A 22357-nucleotide genomic window follows, 5' to 3' on the forward strand; every position below is an offset into this window, starting at 1 on the left:
ATCCCCCCCCTCGCTTGCTCCTTGGTGCAGCGCAACTTCTGGAACCGATGATTTGCATGCCTCTTAAGCCAATCCGCAGTCCTTCTCGAAATCGCTCCAGCGCCCGTTGCGCATGGGGTCTAGTTGACGTACTTTGGCCAGCCACGTCTTGAGGTCGTCCGTCTCCTCGCCGTTGAGTGTGCGGCCTTCCACCTTCGGCAGGGCTCTCGTGTAGTCCAACAACGCTTTGTAGATCCACATGATGTCGTCATAGTCCTCCAAAAGGTCCTTGATGTCTTGGATTTCGCGCCTCACGTATTTGGCCTTTTGTTCCCGTAATAAGTTCGGCGCAATCTTGGAACGCCCGTCCGATTCGGTCATGTTCTGGATGAGGAAGTGGTGGTAGAACCAGAGCGACTGATCCTCCGGCCCCACATTGAGTGCTTCGCGGACGAGGTTGAGTTCTGGCCCCGTGTTAGTCCTGGCCCGATGCCGTCCAAATCCAAAAGAAAAGTAGTCATCTTACCGTCCTCCAAAAACTTCTGCCGCGCCCCGTCGTCGGCGCGGCGCTCCTCCAGTAGGCGCGGTATCAGGTTGGAGCGGCTGTGCCAGGCGGAAAAGTTGGACAGGTCGACGTTGATCATCTTGGTCGTGTACTCGAATTCTTGCTCAACGAGGCTGCTGCCGTCAAGCGCCGTGCTCTCCAGCGTGGCAACCACCCTCCGACGGTAGCCCCAGGCGTGGTAGTTGCGGCGGTCCTTGGTCAGCATCTTGGACACGAGGCCGAGCTCTTCTTCCCACACGCGGCGGGCCACGGGCTGCGGGAGGAGGTCGATGGCCTGCTGGAGGAGCCAGGAGCGGTATTTCCAGATCCAGTAGCTTTTGGGGTATTCGAGCAGGAGCGGGACGGTGAACATGAGCTCGTTCTTGAGGGTCCCGACGACTTCCTCGGTTGAAGGCCCCTTCCTCCCTTCCTCCCCCCCCGACGCCGTCGCGTCCTGGTGCCCGGCCGCGGCGGGGTCCCCGGCCTTAGCTGTTGTACCACTCCTCCCACTCGCTTGGTTTGCTGGGGACGCGGGGCCGGGCCGGGTCGTGGTCGAGGCCGAGGAGGAGGCCGACGCAGCGGTGGAGGACGGAGGCGTAGTGCATGCTGCTGAAGAACTCGCGGACGGCGCCGATGGCGATGGCCCAGGCAATGGTTTTGATAATGATCCACAGGTTAGGCAACGCCTGCGGACGTTCCATGCCGTGTAGTGTTCTGGGTTCAGGCGCAGGAGCTTGGTGGTTAGGGCGAGGGTGGCGGCGGGGTCGAGGGCGTCGGCGGTAGAGGGGTTCGCGGCGCGGAGCAGGGCGTCCTCGACGGAGCGCAGGGTTTCGATCTTGGCGAGGTCTGATTGCAGCTGGGCTTCGGTTCGTGGCTTCCTGGCTGTGCGGGCTATGCCGTGCTGTTTGTTGCGTCGTTTGTTAGCTTGGAACGCGGCGGGGGTTGGGGTAATATGTGTTGGAGATTGAGCCGCGAAGAGGTAAAGGTGCTGCGCAGAGATGATGAGACTGGCGAGGGTGGTGAGTACTTACGCTTTCCATGGGGACCTGAGGGATGCTCCTCTACGAGAGCGGGATGGTCTAGCTTTAAGAGGGAGGAGCAAGGAAGCCAACAAGGACGATTGGAGCGGGCGGATTGATTAGTGAGGATGGACCGGATGAAGGCACAGGGAGCTCTGGGCGGCATGAAGCAGCTGATGCGGGAACCGGTTCACATTGAAAGGAGCAGGGGGCTCCCCACCACCGATGTCCCCACTCTTGACCCTGTCCACTGGAACCCCAAGGAGATGGATGCCGTCTTAGCCAGTGGCCCAAGCTTCTGTTAGATCCGCGTTCACGCAATGTCGCGCCTCATCTTTTTCTTGTTCTTCCTTTTCTTTTTCTAGGACCTTACCATCAATGGTTTTCGACTTGATCCGTCAGTATGGGAAGCTTCTCAATGGCAGCTGCCCGAGACGCGGTGATATGGTGTTTCACCTAGAGCGATTCCAGGTGGGCCGCAGCATGCGCTTCGGCCACGCGTGGTTTGTCTAGACTTATACCATGACTTCGGCGTGTCTTATTCTGACAGCTTGTTAACCCCAACCCTGCGAAAGTCTTGGTGGCCTGCCGGATGAGCAATTTACAACAACAATACAGTTGTAGCACTCGTTTCTGCCATTTTATTCATGACATACATTTGTGGGTGCCTCTTTGTCCTCCCACACATTTGTCGTGTTTGTATCTCGACGGAAGTACCTAGTATGTACTCACCTAGGTATGCTATCCACACGCCACCTGCTGCTCTTGATATTCGCAAGGAAGGAGCGACTCGACTAGGTAGTCTACAATCAGCGTCATGTGTATGTATCTGTGGCATAATAGCAACACAGCCCTGTCCTAGCCCCTGAACCTCTCTCTTACATCACAATCTTTATTCATCCGCTCCTAGATCCAATCTTCTCCCCTCCCCCTAGGCCATGCATCGCTACATCCCTCACCGAGACGCAGAGACTCCCCTTTCCGACAAGATCCGGCTAAAAGCCTTGCTGCCGCCATCATCCTTGCCACCCTCCTCCCGGGCCATTGTAACTGTTGGGCGTCCGTCGATTCTGTCTACTAACACACCGGAACCGCCAGTCAAGATCAAAGCTAGTGGCCGACGTATAACCACTCGCTTCTTTGGGCCCCGGCCGAGGGAGGAGGAAGACCAGAAACGACATGAGGAGCGACTCGCCGACGCCCTCAAGATTGACCAGGCAGCCAGAGTCCTTCGCATAGGCCTTTTACGGCCCTCGAGCAAGTCTTCAAGGTCTTGGCCCACGCTTGAGGCGCAAACGCCCCCAAGCTGCAATCTGCCTTCGGGACCCTACCGAGTCCTCCAGGCGCCAGAGCTTGAAGACGACTACTACCGCTCCCCACTGGCATACTCTCCGACCTGCGGATGCTTGGCGGTCGCCTTGGGTAACACTGTTTACAGATGGTCGGAGCAGCATGATCCCCAGCCCGTCTACCGTGCGCCGCGTCTCCGACGGAACAGTTTGACATCCCTATCATTCTCTTCCACTCAGGGTGGCAAAGCCATTCTTGCCTTTGGAAGAAAAGACGGGTTCTTTGGTTTCCTCTCCTTCATTGACGAAGTTCTACCCCGGTTTTGGTTTTACCACCCGTTTCCGGTCGAATGCGTAAGCTAGCGGCCAACAGTCACGAAAAGGCCATCCCAGAATCCCTTCAACTCGGGTGCCCTGGTACCAACGGAAGACATACTCGTTGGAGACGGCCAGGGGGGCATCCTACACTACATTGTTGAATGGCCTAGCTTGTGGGAAATCTCGAGGGACACTTGGTTTGGCAAGGTAACACCGATAGCCAAAATTGCCGTCCATACCTCGCAGATCTGTGCCCTAGTATGGTCGCCAAACGGGCAGCAATTTGTGTCGGGAAGTAACGACAACACCGCCTGCTACTTTGAGATGAGCCGGACGATGGAAGGTCCACACAAGAAACGCGACTCGGCCGTGGTCCGCGGAGGTCGTCGTTCGATGGAACATGATGACTCTTTTGAAAGAGGCACGCTGTCTACCGACCAGTCCGGGGTTGGTCCAAGTCAAACGGAGAGCGTGGAAACGTCGTTTGATGCCTTTCCGAGCAGCGAAACCATAGAGGTAGGCGTTGCCGAGAGCATTACGCGAGCGACTCAAACATCCACGCAAGCTCTTCGACTGTTTAGACATGGCACGGAGATGCACTGTTGGAGACATGACGCCGCAATCAAGGCCATTGCATTCTGTCCTTGGCAAGAAGGACTCGTTGCCACCGGCGGTGGGTTAGGCGACAAATGCATTCACTTCTTCCACGCCGGGACGAGCACACCCCTGGCTACCATTGTTGTTGGGGCGCAAGTCACCTCTTTGATATGGTCTACGACGAAGCGCGAGATCGCAGCCACATTTGGTTACAGTCACGGCTACGCGCAAACCGAGCACCCATACCGCATTGTTGTCTTCAGTTGGCCGTCTTGCCGACAAATCAGCGCCGTAGCGTGGCCGGGCGGTCCCCGGGCTCTATATGCCATCCCGTACCCTGGAGGACCAGCTGATGCGCGCAAAGGAAGCCGGACGGCGAGAGAAGGGACCATTGTGGTGGCATCGAGCGATGAGACCCTCAAGTTTCATGAAGTGTGGTGGGATCAGCCCAAGATGGCAATTGGTGGCGCCGTAGGGATACTTGGCAGCGACATTCTTGAAAGCCTAGCCGGCATCGACAAGGAGGGGGATGTCATTCGATAATTATTGATGAGTGAATTGAGTTACTAGGTGAAGGGGGACATTAGCCATAACAGAATGATACAAGTTACCACCTTGGATTCGTCATATACATCTCTTTTCCTTTTCTGCCATGGATCAATCACCAGGGATGGACGTAACGATACCCAGGCCACTCTAAAGGAAGAAGTCTTGCGTATGATCTCGAGGAAGAACACGTAAACGGTTACCTTGGATCAACTAGAATGTAGCTAAAGTACGAATATGTATACTATGTCTTTATTTTTGTTTTTGTTTTTATACGTGTTCTGTGTTGTTGCCTAGACGAATTACGGAGGGTGTTTCCCAGGCCCGTTTACCTCAGCGGCCCCGAACCAGCCGGAGGCGTTATGTTAGTTACCCCGGACGCCCCAGACTTGGAGCCCGTGTGGCCCTGCAAATAGGAATCGCAGCCGCTGCCTGCACCCCAATTCGTAAACACCCTCGCAGTCGTCAGCGCACGTCTCAAACCGCCTAGGCGCATGAACACGTCCAAACCCCCAATCTTCATTCAACCTTTCCGAACCATCCAAGAACAAAGTCCGCAAACCACCATTCCTCCCGACCGAGTCCCCCTCCGTTTTTTTTGTTGTTTTTCCGTCGTCTCGTCCTCGATACCCAAAGTGAGATTGGAGAAGCCATTGGACTTTTGATTTCTCGTATTACCTTGCAACAAAGTGCCTCCACGTCCACAATGTCCAGCCTGAATCAGCTTTACCTACTTGCCGACCACATCAAGCTCTCCCTTCTCGAGCGCCAGCGCGCCTTGTCGCTCAACCTCGAAGCTGATACCCAGGACGGCCACATCTCCCGCTCGTTGGACCAGTTCAAAGATGGCCTGGAATTCCTAGACTCCGAGGCCAAGCGCCTCCAGGGTGCCGGTGATGAGAGGTGAGCCTCCCCCTCATTGGTGACATTTCCTCCTCGATGGTATCCAGGATATCATGCGACGTCATGTCGGGTATGCCTACCAAAGCGCTCTAAACGCCAAAAGGCTGCACCGTTTCCGCCCCCCCGAGCGGCGCCCGGCTAACTACCTCCCGACAGCGCCGCACTGAACATCACCGACTCTTTGCCCGCCCTTCAAAAGCAATACTCCGAACTCACCTCCCAGTTTCACGGCTTCTCGAACCCGTCCACGTCGTCAACCACAACCTCGCCTAATGACCCGTCCCTCTCCGAGGACTTCGCCGCCGCCCAGTCCACGAAACCCCTCAAGGGTAGCCTCCGCGGCCTTCCCGGCTCTGCCGCCGGCAATAACAAGACCGTCCGCTTCACCGACTCCCCCGGCGGCGGGGCCGTGGTGGCGGCCGAAGATCCCGCCGCCGCCGCTCTGTTTGGCGAGGGCCGGTACCGCGACGACCCGGCCGACACGGCTGGGTACCGTGACCAGGCCGAGGGGCTCGACAACCAGCAGCTGCACGCGTACCACTCGCAGATTATGCGCGACCAGGACGACCACCTCGACCGGCTGGGCGAGTCCATCGGGCGGCAGAGGGAGCTGAGCATGCAGATCGGGGACGAGCTCGACTCGCACGTCGCCATGCTCGACGAGGTCGATGAGGTTGTGGACCGGCACCAGGGGCGGCTTGACCGTGCGCGGAGGTCGCTCGGCCGGGTCGCGCGGGATGCTGGGGAGAGCAAACAGATGATTGCCATCGTTGTACTCATCATCATCCTTATTCTCCTGATCGCTATCCTGAAATGATCGGGGCCTGTGCAAGCCGCACGGGAGACGAGAGAGTGGGAGGGGCGGGGAGAGCCCGCCGAACTGAGCTGAGGTGGGAAACGCAGCAGGGCTGGGTCAAGTGACGACAGCCGCTTTTTATTTGAAGGCACGTTCCTCAACCAGAGAGGCAAGGGGGGTGTATTTCTCGGCCATCGCCGAATTCCTTCTTTGAGATTATGGCGCATAGCATGGTTTGGCGTCTAGGAGTTTTATCCCAAAGTCGTTATTTACTCGTAGTCCACCGATCTAGGATCAAGTTTACATTTTTGCACTCCTGTTCCTTCGACAGCCCGTCCAAGCCAGGCGGCCTCTAATGCGTCTAATTTGGCCGGATGGTGGGATGTTGTGGCTAGGTCAGGGAATCGTAACAGTCTCCAGGCACAGACTTCGGTTTTGGGTAACTGTGTAAGCCTCGGAATATGTTTATGAAGAACCTAAACCCAACTCTGCTTTATAGATTGAGGTTGTCGACGATGACTTCCGTCAAATGGGGCTCCCTCCCTGTTAGCACACTCGGTCTATTAGTCTAGTTGGTTAGGACGTCGGATTCTGATTGACAGCCAGAACCTTCCGTAGGCCCAGGTTCGAATCCTGGATGGACCTTTTCGTTTTGCTAATTTTGCTAAATCTTTCATCTCTATTGAAGTTATCTATCAGCCATTATCAATCTGCCTTTTTTTTTTCTTGGTGCAATGGAGTTTCGCTTTGGTCCGGTTATAATGAGTTGAATTGGGGTTGCTGTACGTAATATATGCACTGAGTCTAATTATCCTAACATAACATCAAAACCGCTATATCTCTCTAGTTTTATATCACATAGCGACACTCATAAGCTGTATACAAGAAGAGAGTAGGAGACGGTCGCTGTGGGATGCATAGCCTAGTGCAATGATTCGGAGTTGGCTCCAGCATAGTCCCCTCCTTGGCGAGAGCCGCTGACTGGCACGCCCGACAAAACATTCTTGCAAGTCGGGTGATTCATCACAATCATGTCATAGGGGGGAAGGGACAAGGGAGAATAATCATGCGGCATAAAGTGAGCAAACGCTTCTCGACACTGCGAACTGCAAAGCAACGTCGGAAATCGCTAGCTCTCATTGGACAACGCAACCGCCATTCACGATGTACTGGTGTTGTCGGATTACATACTAGCAGGCCAGGGTGGTTGTCAATATTGCCGTATCAGCCATAGAGGCAAGTCCAGTCTCGCCTCGTCTAGGCGATGGAGAGGCTGGCGAAGCCGGCGAGTTGCTCGCTCGGAACAACACCGTTGTCCGGCACATGGCTCTTTACGCCATCCTATAGATCTCCAGCCAGCCGCTTCACCACATAAACCTATTGGCAGGAGATGCCTCACTTCAGCCGTAGATCGTCCAGCTTAGAAGTCATCCTCGACCGCCCCGACGATATCCTGTGGGAGCGGCTGCGCTCGAACCCGCTCACGACGAAGGCCAGACACCTGAACAAGTCGTCAGGAAGGGTGGAATGTGGCGGTGAGGAGAGACCGTTTTTATGAATGCCTCCGTATCTAGGGAATCCGTGACAGCGTAGTGAGGGAGTCTATTGTCAACATGTAGACACGATGGGATGCGAATGGGAATAGCTGCTATACAGGGGTAAGGGGGAGACGGATCCTATCTTCGGCTTCTGTCCTTGGGTAAACGGTTACAAGACTTTAGGTATGTGCTCTTCACTCTCCACGATAGCGCACGAACAAATGAACCCGATATGGCGAAATCACGCAGTCAACAAGCATCCTGTCATATGTATAGGTATGCATGGTTCCTTTCTGGCAAGACTAGGTATTTGTGATATGGAACAGAGAAAAAGCAATCAGCAACAACTACGCCGACATAACACCACCCTCTTCGCCGCCAGACAATGAGAAAAACTTTCCCGCCAAAAAATTCCAGAGAACTTCTTTTTTTTAAAGCCATCCTTCCCCGACTGGTTCCTCGCAAACAACAAAAGGAGTTCTTGAGACTTAATCGAGCGTAGACTCGAGAGAGGAAGCAGCAACAAGGCGAAGTCGAAGCGATAACAACGTGAAACAGTGAGCCCGAGCTGGTCGAGCTTGATATCGTACAGAAGGGTTGTAGGAACATGGATAACGTTCGTTGCCTTGATTAGCCTCTGCGTGTCTCGTTTGAAGGGCGACAAGTTGCAGCCCACGCTTGCCTATCTTGGACAGCGATAAGAGCCTCCTTTGGGCGCGCGCATCACCACTTGTACAGCAGACTAAGCGGCGACGTCGCAGCCCAAGATCATGCAGGAATTTGCCTGCTCCTCTGATGGGCGTGATCGATAAGAGAGCCCATATGCCAAACGAGAACAACTGAGGGCCCTGTGGCGGATATCGTTCCCAGACAGCACCGAACGACCGATATGCTTGCCGAACACCCGCGTATGAACAGCCCCAAGATTCCAGAGCTATAAAGCCAAGCACTAAGACGCCGCCATGCTGCATAATGATGACATAAAAAAGGCATTACTGAGTCCGTGTAGCCCGACTCGTATTAGAGCAAAATCCGGATGGCCAGAGACATTCCCCTGGCTCATGCCGGGTTGCCCTTCATCCTCTTCGCCATCCGCGGTGTAGGCGGCTTGCCCTTGTTCTGGATCCCATTGACTTGGGGGCCGCCCGGAGTTGGGGCCTGGGAGCCGTCTTCCTCCATCTTGACACCGGATGGACGTCTTCGTTTGTTGGAAGCTGGAGATGTGTTTGCACTGGGCCCGCTGGAGCTGGTGCCTTGCTGGCTCTGCTGCATCTGCATGCCGGGTGCCTGCATATGACCTTGAGCAGGGCTGCCCTGGACATGAGGCGACCCAGGTAGCTGCATGTGCGGCTGTGCTGGGCTCGCACCCATGGGGAACTGGCCGAAGCTGGGCGTCCTCGGGCCCTGAGGCATGGGCTGGCCATTCATGTTTGCAGGCACGGCGTTGATCTGACTGACGTACTGCTCCAGGGCAGCGTACGGGCCGAGGTTAGGGTGGGTGTGGTAGAAGGCGAAGAGTGGGTTCATTTGACCGATCACTTCAGCAATCTGCATGTCATCTTAGTACCGGAGATCCACATCCGTGCATGAACGAGCTGTCACATACCTCGAGGAACTGGAAGACGGCTTCGGTAACACCCATACCCCTTTTGACCGCCGACTCTGGGAGATCCACAAGCGCCTCCGGCGGAGGATTTTGCGGAGACTTCATGAGACGGGCCTTGCCCTTCTTGCTCATCTCCGGCGAAGCCTTGCTATCTTGGGAGTTGACCTTGTGCCACTCCTTGACCCAATTGTGTATAGGCTTTGCGGCTTCGATGGCGGCCTTTCGAGAAATGTACTCTTCGTGGTTGCTGGTCAGAAACTCAAACAGCTCAATCTTTTGCTCCGCATCAAAGTGCGCTCTGACGGTTCCCGTTGCAACGAGCTGTGAGGTGTTAGATGATCTCTTGTTGATAGAGGCAAGTCCGACTTACGTGAGAGCCGCTCTCGAACCAATAAACGAGACTCGACTTGGTGTTCTCGATCCAATGGCCATCGCCTGGAAGTGGTCTGTCGGTAGTTCCCTTCTCCATGATCAACTGCATGTTCTTCACACCGCTGTCAAAGTGCGTGTGAAAGTATCGCGGCAGAGCGGGATATGTGATTTCGTATTGCTTGTCTGCCTGGTCTTCGACATCCGTGATGTGTACCGAGTGGCGGAAAACACCCTTCGTGGAGAAGAACTGGTTGACGAAGCTGTTCCAGTAAGACAGGTCGTCCTTGCCCTTGGAACCCTGTGCATTTGTTAACAAACATATTCACTACCATTATCTGAAAGCTTGACTTACGGGGAAGCCGCTCAGGTGCTCGCTAAATTGCATCAGCTTAAGCAGGCAGTGCCCCTTCATCCCTTCCCTTCTTTGCTGAGCCATGGCAAGATTGTTGGCAACAGCAGCCTGAGCTGCGGCCTGCTGGGCGGGGTTCATCTGTTGCGGCCCAGGCTGAGCAGCCATTTGGGGAGGGCCTTGAGGCTGGGCCTGTGCCTGAGGAGGCTGCGGCTGCTGGTTCGGAGCAGGCCCGGGAGTTTGAGATGGCGTAGGCTGACCAGCAGACTGAGGGTTAACAGGCTGCGCGGGCTGCTGCTGCGGTGTCTGATGAGGCGTCTGTTGGGGTTGCGGCTGAGGCTGCTGCGGTTGGCCCTGAGGCTGGCCCTGTTGTTGTTGTTGCTGCTGCTGTTGCTGCTGCTGCTGCTGTTGCTGGGCCTGTTGCTGCTGCTGCTGGGCCTGCTGTTGCTGAGCCTGCTGCTGCTGGGCCTGCTGTTGCTGGGCCTGTTGCTGTTGAGCCTGCTGCTGAGCTTGTTGCTGCTGTTGTTGCTGCTGAGCTTGCTGTTGCTGTTGCTGTTGCTGCTGCTGCTGGGCCTGCAACGAAGCAGCCATCTGGGCCTGCTGGAGCTGCATGTGCTGAGGGTTCATTTGGACCGGCTGGCCCTGCTGTTGACCCTGTTGTTGCATCTGCTGCTGTTGGAGAGCGATCTGCTGGGCGAGCATCGCTTGTGCCTGAGGGTTGTGTCCCTGCTACCGCCTTGCGTCAGTACGCTTCCTGCAGCGAACATAGCGATGATATCCTTACCGGTCGCATGCCCTGCCGCATAGCTGCAAGTTGGGCCGCGTTCATGGGGTTCATCTGCATACCCATCGGCATGCCATTGACGCCGGCCATGTTCGCGTTGAAGGCCTGTTGCGCCATGAGCGCTTGCCGTGCCTGTTGCTGCTGCTGGAATAACCGCTGCTGTGCGATCTGGGTGGCATGCGCCATCGCGGCTGGGTTGTTGTCTGCGCGGATTCATTAGAGATGCACAAAAATGGGACAATTGGAAGGGTGGGCATACAGTTGGCGAACTGGTTCTGCTGGAACATTGGGTTCTGGGCAGGATTGAGATGCTGCAGAGCGTGAGCGTTCGGACCACCAGCACCCGGCGGCATACCGCCCATCAACTGGTTTGGATTAACCTGACCACCAGGCCCTGACACCGCCATATGCATCTGGTGAGGCATTCCTCCGCCCGGCGGGCCTTGCTGACCCGGATTGTGAGGCATCCCCTGAGCCATAGGATGGCCTGGAACACCTGGATGTTGTTGCATGCCGGCAGGATGACCTGCAAAAGACGGTCCCATACTCGTCATCATGTCTTCAGGGTGTCGATGATCCACAGCGTGGATATCGACGTCTCTTCCCTCCGCACTATCTCATGCGCATGCGCCCTAGACGTGTTGAATCTCGATGGTATCGGCAATCGGCCGCGGCGTAGTGGGTTGAGCGTCGAGGGTGATGGCGCGACGCGAAAAGGATGCAGGTCGTGATTTGCGAGACGCGGGAAGTGGTCTCAATCGCGCGAGGGTGGTGCGGCGGTTTCGACTAGCGTTATCGATTGCGGTAGGGGGCGTCTTTCTTGCGAAACGGCAGGGTCAACTGGTGAAGGCGAACCGCAAAGGCATCGATGATCGGCGTGACGACAACGTGTAATTTTTGAGTATGCGAAGTTGGGATGCGACCACAAACAAAAAGAACGGGAAGAAAGGTTCAGGGCGGCGGGCAGGTTGTTGGGTGGGTGCAACTAAAAGAGCCCGGTGACGGGAGGAGGAGAGTTGGCGTCGGAAAGAGACGTGGCGAGCGGACTGGGGGGAGAGAGGAGGAGGGAAGATGCGCTGTTGCGATCTCGAGGAAAAAAGGTGGACACAACGCAAGACCCGTGTCGATGATCGCGCGATAACCAAAGCGAACGAACAAAGTGGGAATCCCTGGTAAGGTGGCCCGTATGTGCTTCAATCGACGCAAGTCGATGACATCCGGAGCGGGTTATTTTGTTTGAATGCCCGATTTTTTTATTATCGCACACGTCGAACGCGGGCGAACGAACAAGCCTTTCCGCGGCGCCTTGCTTATGAAAAAGCAGGAGAGTGAGATTTGGAGAGTGCGAGGTGGTTGTGGTGCAGGCTGTGTGTGGTTGGGCTTGAGTGGAAAGACGGACGCAAAGACAAGACAGGCAAAGGACCTGGGGGGGAGAGCTGGGGATCTAAGCTCTGGACTCTTTTTTTTTTTTTTTTGCAAGCGGGTTGGGGCTTCCGATTGAGCAACAAGACGAACAAGACGAGTCCCGGGACCCCGATGCAACGGAATAAAAATAAAGAGGAGCTGGGCCCAGGGGTGTTATGAGAGAGAGGATTAGGGGAAAAGAGAAAAGCAGAGGAAGTTGCGGACGGTGAGGCGTCAAGTTGCGGCCAAATCCAAACCCTGAGGCCGATCGAGAGAGGTCGAGACGGGGAGAGGGCAGGGACAGAGGAGCGCGAGGTGGGCGGGCGACCATGCCAGAATGTCAGGCTGGAGCGCCGGGAAGTTGGGACAACCCTTTGCTTCGACTGGGGTGTGGGGCTTGATCCGTTTAGAAGAGCACACTATGCAACTATAGGGGAGGTACGCATGGATATGCCAGACTGTGGCAGCGGGAAGCTCCATAATGAATGCAAGATATTCACTTAAGCAGAAAGAGGGTGGCTGCGATCAGCGTTTCTATGCAAAAAGCCACTCTTCTTCAGCAATATCCATCCAGGGGTGAAGCAGGTGTCGCAGGATAGCAATGAGGCAGGAGACAGGAGTCAGAGAAGCCTCGCTTTGTTGCAACTTTGTTGCAACCCCGTCACTCCTTAATTCCCCCCTCCTCCAGCCCTCCCTCTCTCCCACTTCACCGGGACGCGACGCCAGTAAGTTGACAAAGGGCAACAACGAAAATGACAGCGCTGGAATCGCGTCGACCTGCCCGTTCCCTTGCTGGGTTTTGCATCTGTCAATGGCCACCACGTGTTCGCCGAACCACCCGGATACGTGGTTTCTCCTCCCATTTCTCGTGCCCACGGCCTTCTTCCCCTTCCATCCACGTCTGGTGACATGAACCTTGAGGAGTTGACCAATAAGGCCCAGGATGCATCTCGGAAGGCGGGGACCGGCATCACGGCGAATATTCCGTGCAACTAGTGTAGTTGGTCACGTGGTGACCTTTAACCCCCCCACCCTGATCCAGAACAACAGCACACTCACCGAGTTCCGGTCACGTGCAATATGGGGCCATATGAAGGTGCTAGGAAAAAAAAAATCTTCCCAACTCTGTCTCCAGTTTTTCTCTCATGAGCCTCATCTATAAAAACTGTTCCTCTGCACGTCAGAACCTTTTCTGCACCACTTCTCGGCATCACATCTTGACTCTCATCGACGGCAGAAACGCGCTCCCTCCTTCCTGACTCGTGCAAACCCGCGAAGTTCCAAGAGCTTCAATTCAAGCTTTACGGGAAGGAGCGCGTTCCTAGCATCGTGACGAGCAAAGGTTTGCTAGCTACGAACTGTCGACCTACTTACAACGATCAGCTTCCAGCTTCCACACGTCAGGTAGGTCACATTTGCTCGCTGTTCTCCCCCCATTTCCGAATGATGACACTCAAGAAACATTGTCTTCTTTTCCCAACCGAATCGACCATGAAGAAACCTAGTCTGTTCGGGTTCCCGTCAAGGCGAACCTGTTACTTGCCAGTATATTCTGTCTGACACATCACCCTCTCACCTAATCAGCATCGATGTATCTAGAAACGTTCTTGCTGACTTGTGAGATAGATGTCCAGGACCATGGCCAAAAGCCACTTGCTACCATACTATATCGACTAACATCCACAGCGATGGCTATGTCATTTCCATCAAAGGTTAGTCCGAACATTTACTTTTATCCACACCTGCCCGCTTCCCTTCCTCTCAACATGATGAAATATCCATCAAATTCGCAGTTTTCACTCGAGTCACGGCCACGAGCTTTTCCGGCGGGCGCTTCTTTTTCAAAAGAGGGCGTCTTAAGTGATGCATGAGGGCAAATTCTTCCTTGGATGTCTGACCGTCTTTACCAGCCTTTTGGGTTTTACGATTTTTTGTTGTTTTCCGGCGTAGGATTTTGTCTAACATTAAATCAGGTTTGCTGCATAGAGAACCACTCATACATAGTTGACGAGTTTGCGCCGGCAACCATCTCCTCGTGCCTCGACAGAGTCAGAAATACAAATAAAGAAAAATTCATGATTACTCTCGAATCTCGGTGCATGACCTTTTGGCCCAATTTGTGAATACGTGCGGGAAGAAAATCTCAATCTTCCAGTTGCTCTAGTTTGACAGGCTTCACATTGCTTCCATCAAGTCTCGACCACCACGAGGCCGCCGGGATTGAAGGCCAGTCTCAGGCCCTAGGAACGACGTCAGATGCTGGATGAGACATTTACGTCATGTACTTGATCAGTTTCAATTTGCAATGCTCCAACCATGTAAAAACCATGCAGTACACGCCCATAGAATCAGGGGGGCTTCCAGGAACCGATACCATCCTCTCTCCCCCTCTGACTTTTGCCTTGCCAAACGAGCCATATAAAACACCACTTTGCTATGATCGTTGGTGTTTGTGATAGATGCCCTCCCCCTGCCTGCCGCCGCCCATAAAATAAAATAAAACGCCGTCACGGAGGCCGTAACCATACACCGCGTTTATGTTGCAATAGGCCATATGCGAACGCCGAAAAAAACATTTGGGGGGGAGCCCACCCCACTTGGAAAGTGGCCATCATCCCCCTCAAACAACGCGCAGCCCTTCTCTGATGGATTCGGGAATCTCCCGCCGTCTGCCGCCAACAATACCCCTCCGGTTCCTCCCTGTCCGGCCCCTGCCGAGCCAATTGAGCTTTAGCAGCCGGCATAGCTCCTCCATCCGCTTGTTGCCTTCGTCGCTGCCGTCGCCGGAAGTGCCGCCGATGCTAGCAAGAATGCTCATACACTGTAGCATACGCCCGACCATCTCAGTGACCTGCTTAGAGTCCTCGACGTTCTGCTCGCGCGTGAACGGCCGCAGTTGCCCGTCGCTACCGGCGCTGGCGTAGCTGACATTGCTGAGTCCGCGGCTGCGCCCTCCACCGCCACCCCCTGAGCTGCCGTCGCCCAGGAGCGTCGTCGCGTTAGAATTGTAGCTCGCAACGGATGGGTCCAGGCTCATGGCCGTTCCGGGGCGCATCATAGACATAGTGTCTGCCGGGCTAGAGGAGAGCGCCGGGTCCGGCAGTGGTGAGGCGAGGGCCAGGGAGGCGAACGAGGACGGAAGGAACTCGAGGGATAGTCGGGAGAAAATAGCCTTGAGTGAGTCGTAGCGGGGAAGGATAACAATGTCGCGATACGCTGTGAGGACAATGCGGCGGACATCGAGGACGGCGCACGCGGGGCTGACATACGACGCGCTGTCTGAAGACGGTGCCTTGATGCCGCCCCAGAAGTCACGAGCTTGGTCGTGGTTCATGAGCACACCGCAGCCAGAGAACTCAAGGTCCAGAGGTAGGAAGACGGCCTGCATATAGGGCAGAATGGAGGTGTAGGTAATGAGCCACATCTCGACGAGAGCCGGGATGACCTTGTCCTCTTGCGTACGTCTGAGAGTCATATCTAAAGACGCAAAGCCGGTCGCAAGGAGCTCGCGCAAGTCCTCGAGGATGATGTTGGGTGACCTGCGCTGAATGCAGTATTGTATGTGCAGCGTGACCAATTTGTTAAAATCCTCCACTGGCTGTCGCAAGTCCTCGCCCTCAAAGATGACGAGCATTTTCGCCTTCAAATACGGCCAAGCATCGTCGAGAGCCATGCTGTTGAGACCGTACTTGCCTGCGTCAATTGGTTCGGAGAGATACGACGACTGATGCGTCAAAGTTGGTAGGCTGCTTGGCCCTGGCCACTCTGCGGGAAGCGAACTCGATTCGACGTTGAGGTTGCTGGTCTCCTTTTCAGTCTTTTTGTCCCGCCGAGCCTTGCCAAACGACGTTGCAGTTGGGGCAGGGCTAGGGGGTAAGTTGAAACTGTACAAACTCGAGGGGGCGCTGGGGTCTGTAGGTTTCGAGTTGCTCGATGCGGAAGACAGCGGAAGATGGTAGTCATCCTTGAGTTTGTGCTTCTGCCGTGATAAAAAATGATGCTTCTTTTCCTTTTCCTTCCCCTCCTTTTCCATGGTGGGTGTTTCGGGAACTGCGCGAATGGTGGCCGAAGACGAATTGTTGAGGTTGTATATGGACTGGCTGCTGGTATCAACCAGACTACTCGTGCTAAAATTTCCCCGCTGTAACGAAGCGAGCGCGCTGCCGATCTTGCTGGGGCTCGGAAGTGGTTTATCTTTGGGATCGGCCTTGGTGCCGATCTTGACCGGGCGCGAGAAGAGCTTGACCTTGGACTTTTCTGGCTTTACCGGCTTCTGATCTGGGATGAACTGCGGCGGAGGATGAACTGGACTATGTTGCTGCTGCTGCTGCTGCTGCTGTTGAGGCTGCGGTTGCTGTTGCTGTTGTTGCTGCTGCTGCTGCTGCTGCTGCTGTTGTGACTGTGACAAGCCTGGTGAAGTCTGGCCCGATCGCGGGAACGCTGCGTTCGCGGCTGTTGTCGCGGCGGCTGAATGGCTTCCCAGAAGGCCGTTGTGGTATCCTTGACTCCCAAATCCGCTCTCTCGTGGACCGCTTGCCTCGGTCAGGCTTAAGACAGGAGGGCTGAGTGGGCCCTTTCCGCTGCTCCCCCTCCTCGCGCCGTCGCCGTCTCCGTTGGGGTTGGGGACGGTCTGCGATCGTTGTCGGGCGTGCTGCAGCTGCAGGTTATATTGGCTGTTCTGGTGCTGGAAGGCCGCCTGTGCCGCAATATGGCTCGCCGAAAGGGCGGGGCTCGGCAGTTGGTGCTGGTGCTGCTGTTGTGTGGAAGACGAGCTGGCGGACGGGTGTGGTATGGCAACCTGGGGCAGATTCGAGGTGCTCGTCGACGGCAGCGTCGAGTCGAACAGACCGGGGGTCTGACTGTGCTTCCTCGAATGCCCTTTCGTCAGGGGACTCGCCGTGCGGGCAGCGGCGACTGCGCTCACGGTGACGCTCAGATCGTTTCCTCCGGCCGAGGCGTGACCTGCTGGCCCTCCAGGCGTGGTTCCTGATCGCTGAGCAGTCGGGCGCGAAAAGTTCTGCAGGCTTGTGGTGCTCGAGTTGGGCTGGGATGTAAACTGGGCGTAGATCGGGGTGCTGGAAGGTTGCGTAGGGGCGCTGGGAGCGTGGGTTCGCGGCTTGACGAAACTGATCGAGGGGCTCTCTTCGCTGGATGTCGACTCGGCGCGGGCAGGTGGTCGTGGACGTTGAGGCGGCGGTGCGTTGGAGGCCGTAGATCCCGGCAGAGGGCTAAAGCTGCCCGGCGCTCGGGGCGGGGGCCGTGCTGGTTGCATTGTCGAGGATATGTTAGGGATCTGTTACATCTTGGAGCTTCGGACGATTCGAGATTGGGTGAAGAAGGCCTGATTCGCGTAAAGGTTGGTTCTGTTTGGCTTCTTGGCTGTGTTGAGTAAGGGAAGCAGCCGGCGAGTGCAGGGGTGGGGTGTTGATAATTGTTTGCACGGCTGGGAGGGGCCGCCGCAAAATGGTTGTGTAGGATTATGCTCAAAAAAAAAAAAAGTTGCGGGAATTGGTGATGTAAGAAGGCCGAGAAAATACGAGGCTAGGGAGGGAAATAGGGTGTGTATGAGAAAGCGAAGTGGATTGCGCCTCAAGGGCCGACCGAGTGTGAGAGAGTTAGACGAGAGGACAGGATCAGCATCAATGCGGCTGGCAGGATTGGGTCCCTCTCACCTCGTAGTCTCCCTTCGCGGGCTAACTAAGTATTGGTAGGTAATAAGCATGCTTACCTACCTTACACACGCGATCTAGAAATACCCAACCCAGCCATCTATCTAGGTATCAAACAAACTCCGAGTAATCTTACTCGGTGGATGCGGTTGTCTATCGATTTGTTGGTTTGCTGCCGGATGGGTCATGTTCGTCGTCTGCCTGCGATGAGCCAGTGCGCCCGAGGCTAGGCCAATTCACCCTGATCATCATACATCCATCGCCATTCCACGTCGTATTGCGTATTGCCAGGCCCCGAACCAAGGAACGGGAACACAATGTCATCCCAGATGGCTACCCCCCTCTCTGTTGCTGGGCCTACGTTACATAGTAGTTTACCTAACCAGGTGGTGCGGTGCATCCGTACCAGCCCCTTGTTCCCACTGACGCGACGCGGGTTGCGACCCTGACCTGTTTCTGGGCTGGAGTGTGGGCTGGTCTGGTGTAATCAACCCCGCAGTTGGCCCCAAAGTCCCATCTTCAGCGGAACATTACTATGTAATACTGCGCGGCCCTCGAGTCAACTGGAATGGAGGGGCCGTCGGTTTCCTTCAAAGCCAAACCCGGACGGGCCACACCCGCCCAATTTCCGTCATAATTATTATTCCCCTCACTCACACACGCACACACACATACACTCTCTCTTCTGACGACACACAACACGGCCACCCGAGCGTCCCAATACCTTGTTTACGATCTGTTCGCTCCCCCGCCAACCCGATCATGACAGACGCCAACGGCACCGCGGCCTCGGCCCCGGTCTTCCGTTTCTCAGCCACCTACAAATCCCCCACCAACGAACCCTTCGCCTTCTCCGAGTCCCTCCCTGCCCCGCCGACCCCCAGCGCCGGCGACAAGGCGACCTATCTCAACGCCTTGCGCAAGTCTATCAACGCCGCCCAGGAAAATATTAACAAGGAACTGACCGCGCGCATGGAGGAGGACAAGGCCAGAGAGGCCACCACGAACGGCGCCACCTCCAAACCCGCCGTGGACGAAGCACTTGAGGAGGAGAACTACGGCGAAGAGGCGCCTCCCGACGATGACTGAGCGAGAATAAGCAACGCCTCCCTTCAGAGCGCCATCGTACATTCTTGCCACCTATATACGGGGGGTATTACTGTATCATGCTGAAGCCTCCTACCCGGGCTTATGCAATTACCAAAATGTACGAGGAAAATCAACACCAAAACACCCCCCGCAAGGACACCCGCGCGCCCCTTGATCACGAAAACCTTCGGGCCCAAGTTCCCGCCCGTGAGCTGTGGGGCCTCTGCGACGATGCCTTGTTGAGACAGGCGTAGTGGACGACGTTGTTATCCGGCAGAACCGACACCACACTGCCCCCGAGTCTCTTGTGGCATACCCCGCAGAGGCGCTCCTCCGTAATGACTACCCTTCTGTTGCGCCCACCCTGACCTCCAGGGATATTGTCACCAAGCAGAAGCAGGGCTTGTGTAGACACCAACTCCGTGTCTCGCAGCCGAGCTACGATGCGCGACTCGTTGACGACGCTGTTGGCAGACCGGATCCTACCGCGGAAGTATGACTCAAGATCGCGGACAGGGAGATCGTCGGGGATTAGAGACAGTGTCGAAGCTGCCGGTAGACGTGACCCGTGCCTTGAGAGTAGTTCGAGAGCTGGCTCGTTGGCTGGTTTGTGAGGTGGAGGCGGTGTGAGGTACAATGAAAGAAGCGTGTGGTAGATGGACGGGGATGGGTCCTCAGCGTCACCGGACGATGACGGTCGCCGCGACTGATCCGGAGATGAAGGTCTAGAGTCTTTAGACTTGTGCACTTGGTTGCAATACCTGCGCAAGTTAGATCATATCCCGGTTAAAGAAAGAAAAAACCTTTTCGTGTGAACTAAACCCACTCTTCTGCTTTAGCATAATTCTTCATCTTGAAGACGTATATCTCCAGAGCCTGCTTATGCGACCCCATGCTACTTAGAACAATAGCCTGGGCCTCGTAGAACGCGGGATCTACCCAATGTCAGTCATCTCGATACCAACTGTGGAAACGAGTAGGCAATACCGTCGCGCGGGATAAGGCTAAATGCCTTGGTCAGGCTGTACTGGCTGCTGGTTTTAAGGAACTGCACAAAGCGTCCCATTTCTGCGTCCCATTCGTCATCCCGCTTTTTTTCTTTCAATTGTTTGATGAAAAGCTCAACCAGACGATTGTGGAATTCTGGAGTCGATTCGTCGAGCTCGCTGATGATATGCTCCAGATACTGGACCTCCAAGCTGAGATCGATCCCCCCGAGGAAGCGCGCGACACGACCACGAGGCAAAGTCTCTGCGTTTTCGGAGTCGGCAATGAAGATCTCCATAGCTAGTTTGGAGTCTGCTCTCAAGACCCATTCGGAGTACTGCAAAATTAGATCGATCTCGGATGGTGGTAAGGCCTGCAAATAGGTCACAGTTCGTCGAGGACCGTGAAGACCTGGCGCAGCTTCGTCAGGTTCCTTGGCAGTTCCGAAGCGCTTCAGAAGCTCCAGTGCCTGGGAGTGTAGCTTCTTGCCACTGAAGAAGTCTACCAACTCGTTGTATCGACTGTGAGCGAGTAGCGCCTCGTTCACCACATCTGGATCGCAGAAGTTGGGGAGGCGAAATAGCGGACTGGCCAAGGAAGGGCTGGTCATCATATAACTCCGGAACAAAGCCGTGTCGACGATTCTTGAAGTCCTTCGGATCTCTCCCTCAAGTTGGCTACTCGACTCGTCAAGATGCGACCCCGACATGAAACTTTTCATCGCCTCTTCAGTAGATCCGTTCGTGTCCGATCTCTTCAGCTTGCCAGTACTTGGATCAATGATCCGTTGCAGGCGTGTCCTCGTTCCAACGAGGTATCCGGCTAAAGACCTAACGGCGTCTCGAAGGTCGTCCCCTTCAAGAGGTTGGTTTTCTGCAGCCTTGTTTCGGTGACTGCTGGTTTCTTCGACATCTACCGGGTCCTTCTTAGACATGGTCGAGGCAGTGTCTGGTTGCGCTGGCTTCCGGTGTCCCATGAACAGCTTGGCAAAGCCAACGCCCCCTCTGGCGGGTGATGTGGGGTTTGCATCCGTATCTTCTTTGACAGACTTTTCGCCGTTTGTCTTCTCCTGAGACTCTCCTTCGTCTTCCTTCTCATCACTGCCTGATTCTTCTGGCTGTACGCCGTGCGCCCAACCCGACATCTCTCCAGCGATGGAAGGGGGGAAAAGCTTTAATACTCGCTCAGGCGGCGCGTGAACGTCATCTTCGTTGAAAAGATCCATGGAATCGTAGTAATTTTTTTGCTTGAAAAGTGCTTCAGCTTTCAACATCTTGACTTCTCGAAGAGTTTCTTTCTTGTTCTGGAGCAGAGCGTCCTCCAGCATGTTCAGAATGCTGACGGCCTCATCGTACTTGCCCTTTTCCACAAGCTCGTCGATCTGCGAGTCATAATCTGTGGAGCCCATCTTCCACACGCATCGATCGCTAGAGATATGGAATCCCTTGCCCGCATGAGCAAGACTGAGGTTGGGGGGCAGGAAATGCAGTTGCGCCGCGCCAGGGAGCGAGATGGTCTGTAGCAGATGCAGAGTCTCTGGGTTCCTCACTTCAAGGGAGCCCTTGGATGGAGCTTGCAACGCCAAGATGTAAGGATACGAGTATCCGATCTGTTCGGGGGCGGACTGCCATGGAATCTGTCGTCTTTCAACCGGTTTGCCTTCATCAGTGATGAACATGGAGTTGACGTCCTTGGCAAGCAGCAGCTCCCCTTCGGCCAGTTTTGTGGCAAGCGGTTTGGGCATGTACCCTCCAAGACCCATGTAGCCCATGCCCGCACTGCTTACAGCTCCGAAGCGACTGACTTGTCCGCCTGATGCCGCCGAGCCGGGGCTATTGATATCCTCGACCTCATGAGTAATCACATCGACCATTACGTATCCGGCGTTCATTCCGCATACAATCTTTGTCGCGCTGGCCCATGTCACAGTTCGTATCGATTCCGGCAACGTGACTTCTCCCACATCGGTACCCAACTCGCTTGCGTGCCAGCTCCATAGTAACAGGCGGCGACGGACTGCCACCGCCAAGCGGCTGATGATCTCGGGTATCCCAGTGGATGCGTCCTTGACAATGTTTGACGTTACAGCGAAACAGGTGGCATTCTTTGTTCGTGATAACGTCTCGAGAGGTTCGTAGGTCCCAAGGTCATGCAGCGACACGTAGTAGTTGGACAATGACACAAGCGTATTGGCTTCTTTGATGATGGCAAGCTGCTCGATGGCCCTGTTCGAGAACTTTTCGATTTCGCGTAGCAGATCTGTAGGCTTCTCAGTTTGTTTAGGTGGCTCATCACCATCGATCGCTGTCGGTGGGCTCGTTGCGGTCGGTTGAGAGCCATTGGCCTTGGTCGGTGACGGAGGCGGTAGCTCATTTACTCGGTAAATGCGAAGGACGCCATTGTTGAGGCCAACGAAGACACGATCGCCTGGAGGAACACGTCAGCCATGATTTCTTCTGCAGCGGTTAGTATTCCAGGCAACGCACCATGCGCGAGGATTGTCTCGATCTTGGACTTTACCCCCGGCTTTAGCTCGATGATCGGCCGAGCTGTAAATGCTGAAAGCAT

The 22357-nt window shown here is 55.3% G+C and overlaps 8 protein-coding genes and 1 non-coding gene across 9 annotated transcripts; 4 read left to right on the forward strand and 5 right to left on the reverse strand.

The window, feature by feature from the left end:
- Nucleotides 1-63: 63 nt before the first annotated feature.
- Nucleotides 64-1563, reverse strand: LY79DRAFT_666420 (geranylgeranyl transferase type-2 subunit alpha; the record flags this gene model as incomplete). Its single annotated transcript, XM_060563222.1, has 3 exons — nucleotides 64-443; nucleotides 506-1424; nucleotides 1555-1563. 3 exons carry the CDS (start codon nucleotides 1561-1563, stop codon nucleotides 64-66), a joined length of 1308 nt encoding a protein of 435 aa, XP_060418343.1.
- A 917-nt stretch (nucleotides 1564-2480) lies between these two features.
- Nucleotides 2481-4591, forward strand: LY79DRAFT_694580 (WD domain-containing protein; the record flags this gene model as incomplete). The annotated part of the gene is made up of 2 exons (XM_060564798.1): nucleotides 2481-3117; nucleotides 3205-4591. 2 exons carry the CDS (start codon nucleotides 2481-2483, stop codon nucleotides 4287-4289), a joined length of 1722 nt encoding a protein of 573 aa, XP_060418344.1. The 3' UTR covers nucleotides 4290-4591.
- Nucleotides 4592-4998: 407 nt separating this feature from the next.
- LY79DRAFT_666422 (SNARE domain-containing protein) lies at nucleotides 4999-6012 on the forward strand (the record flags this gene model as incomplete). Its single annotated transcript, XM_060563223.1, has 2 exons — nucleotides 4999-5195; nucleotides 5352-6012. 2 exons carry the CDS (start codon nucleotides 4999-5001, stop codon nucleotides 6010-6012), a joined length of 858 nt encoding a protein of 285 aa, XP_060418345.1.
- A 536-nt stretch (nucleotides 6013-6548) lies between these two features.
- LY79DRAFT_t42 lies at nucleotides 6549-6636 on the forward strand. Its single transcript has one exon. It is a non-coding gene; the product is annotated as a tRNA-Gln (tRNA).
- A 1952-nt stretch (nucleotides 6637-8588) lies between these two features.
- LY79DRAFT_587206 (LIM-domain binding protein-domain-containing protein) lies at nucleotides 8589-11194 on the reverse strand (the record flags this gene model as incomplete). The annotated part of the gene is made up of 6 exons (XM_060560743.1): nucleotides 8589-9077; nucleotides 9136-9456; nucleotides 9506-9805; nucleotides 9860-10585; nucleotides 10641-10843; nucleotides 10900-11194. 6 exons carry the CDS (start codon nucleotides 11192-11194, stop codon nucleotides 8589-8591), a joined length of 2334 nt encoding a protein of 777 aa, XP_060418346.1.
- Nucleotides 11195-13175: 1981 nt separating this feature from the next.
- Nucleotides 13176-14126, reverse strand: LY79DRAFT_540365 (uncharacterized protein; the record flags this gene model as incomplete). The annotated part of the gene is made up of 2 exons (XM_060556859.1): nucleotides 14018-14126; nucleotides 13176-13756 (listed from the first exon to the last, which is right to left on the reverse strand). Coding segments are annotated over exons 1-2 (236 nt in total), but the record flags the coding sequence as incomplete, so codon positions are not given.
- Nucleotides 14127-14213: 87 nt separating this feature from the next.
- Nucleotides 14214-16434, reverse strand: LY79DRAFT_540368 (HbrB-like-domain-containing protein). Its single transcript, XM_060556860.1, has one exon. It carries the CDS (start codon nucleotides 16075-16077, stop codon nucleotides 14665-14667), a length of 1413 nt encoding a protein of 470 aa, XP_060418348.1. The 5' UTR covers nucleotides 16078-16434; the 3' UTR covers nucleotides 14214-14664.
- A 2041-nt stretch (nucleotides 16435-18475) lies between these two features.
- Nucleotides 18476-18802, forward strand: LY79DRAFT_666425 (Gon7 family protein; the record flags this gene model as incomplete). Its single annotated transcript, XM_060563224.1, has 1 exon — nucleotides 18476-18802. The coding sequence occupies one exon, from the start codon at nucleotides 18476-18478 to the stop codon at nucleotides 18800-18802; it is 327 nt and encodes a 108-aa protein (XP_060418349.1).
- Nucleotides 18803-18977: 175 nt separating this feature from the next.
- On the reverse strand, nucleotides 18978-22357 carry LY79DRAFT_507292 (vacuolar sorting protein 39 domain 1; the record flags this gene model as incomplete). The annotated part of the gene is made up of 4 exons (XM_060553815.1): nucleotides 18978-19563; nucleotides 19629-19737; nucleotides 19790-22216; nucleotides 22276-22357. 4 exons carry the CDS (start codon nucleotides 22355-22357, stop codon nucleotides 18978-18980), a joined length of 3204 nt encoding a protein of 1067 aa, XP_060418350.1.

Source organism: Colletotrichum navitas, assembly GCF_030913465.1.
Source record: "Colletotrichum navitas strain CBS 125086 chromosome Unknown LY79scaffold_7, whole genome shotgun sequence".
NCBI classification, from domain to species: domain Eukaryota; kingdom Fungi; phylum Ascomycota; class Sordariomycetes; order Glomerellales; family Glomerellaceae; genus Colletotrichum; species Colletotrichum navitas.

Coding starts and splice junctions, on each gene's coding strand:
- LY79DRAFT_540368 (XM_060556860.1), bottom strand. CDS start 16,077: ATGGAAAAGGAGGGGAAGGAAAAGGAAAAGAAGCATCATTTTTTATCA.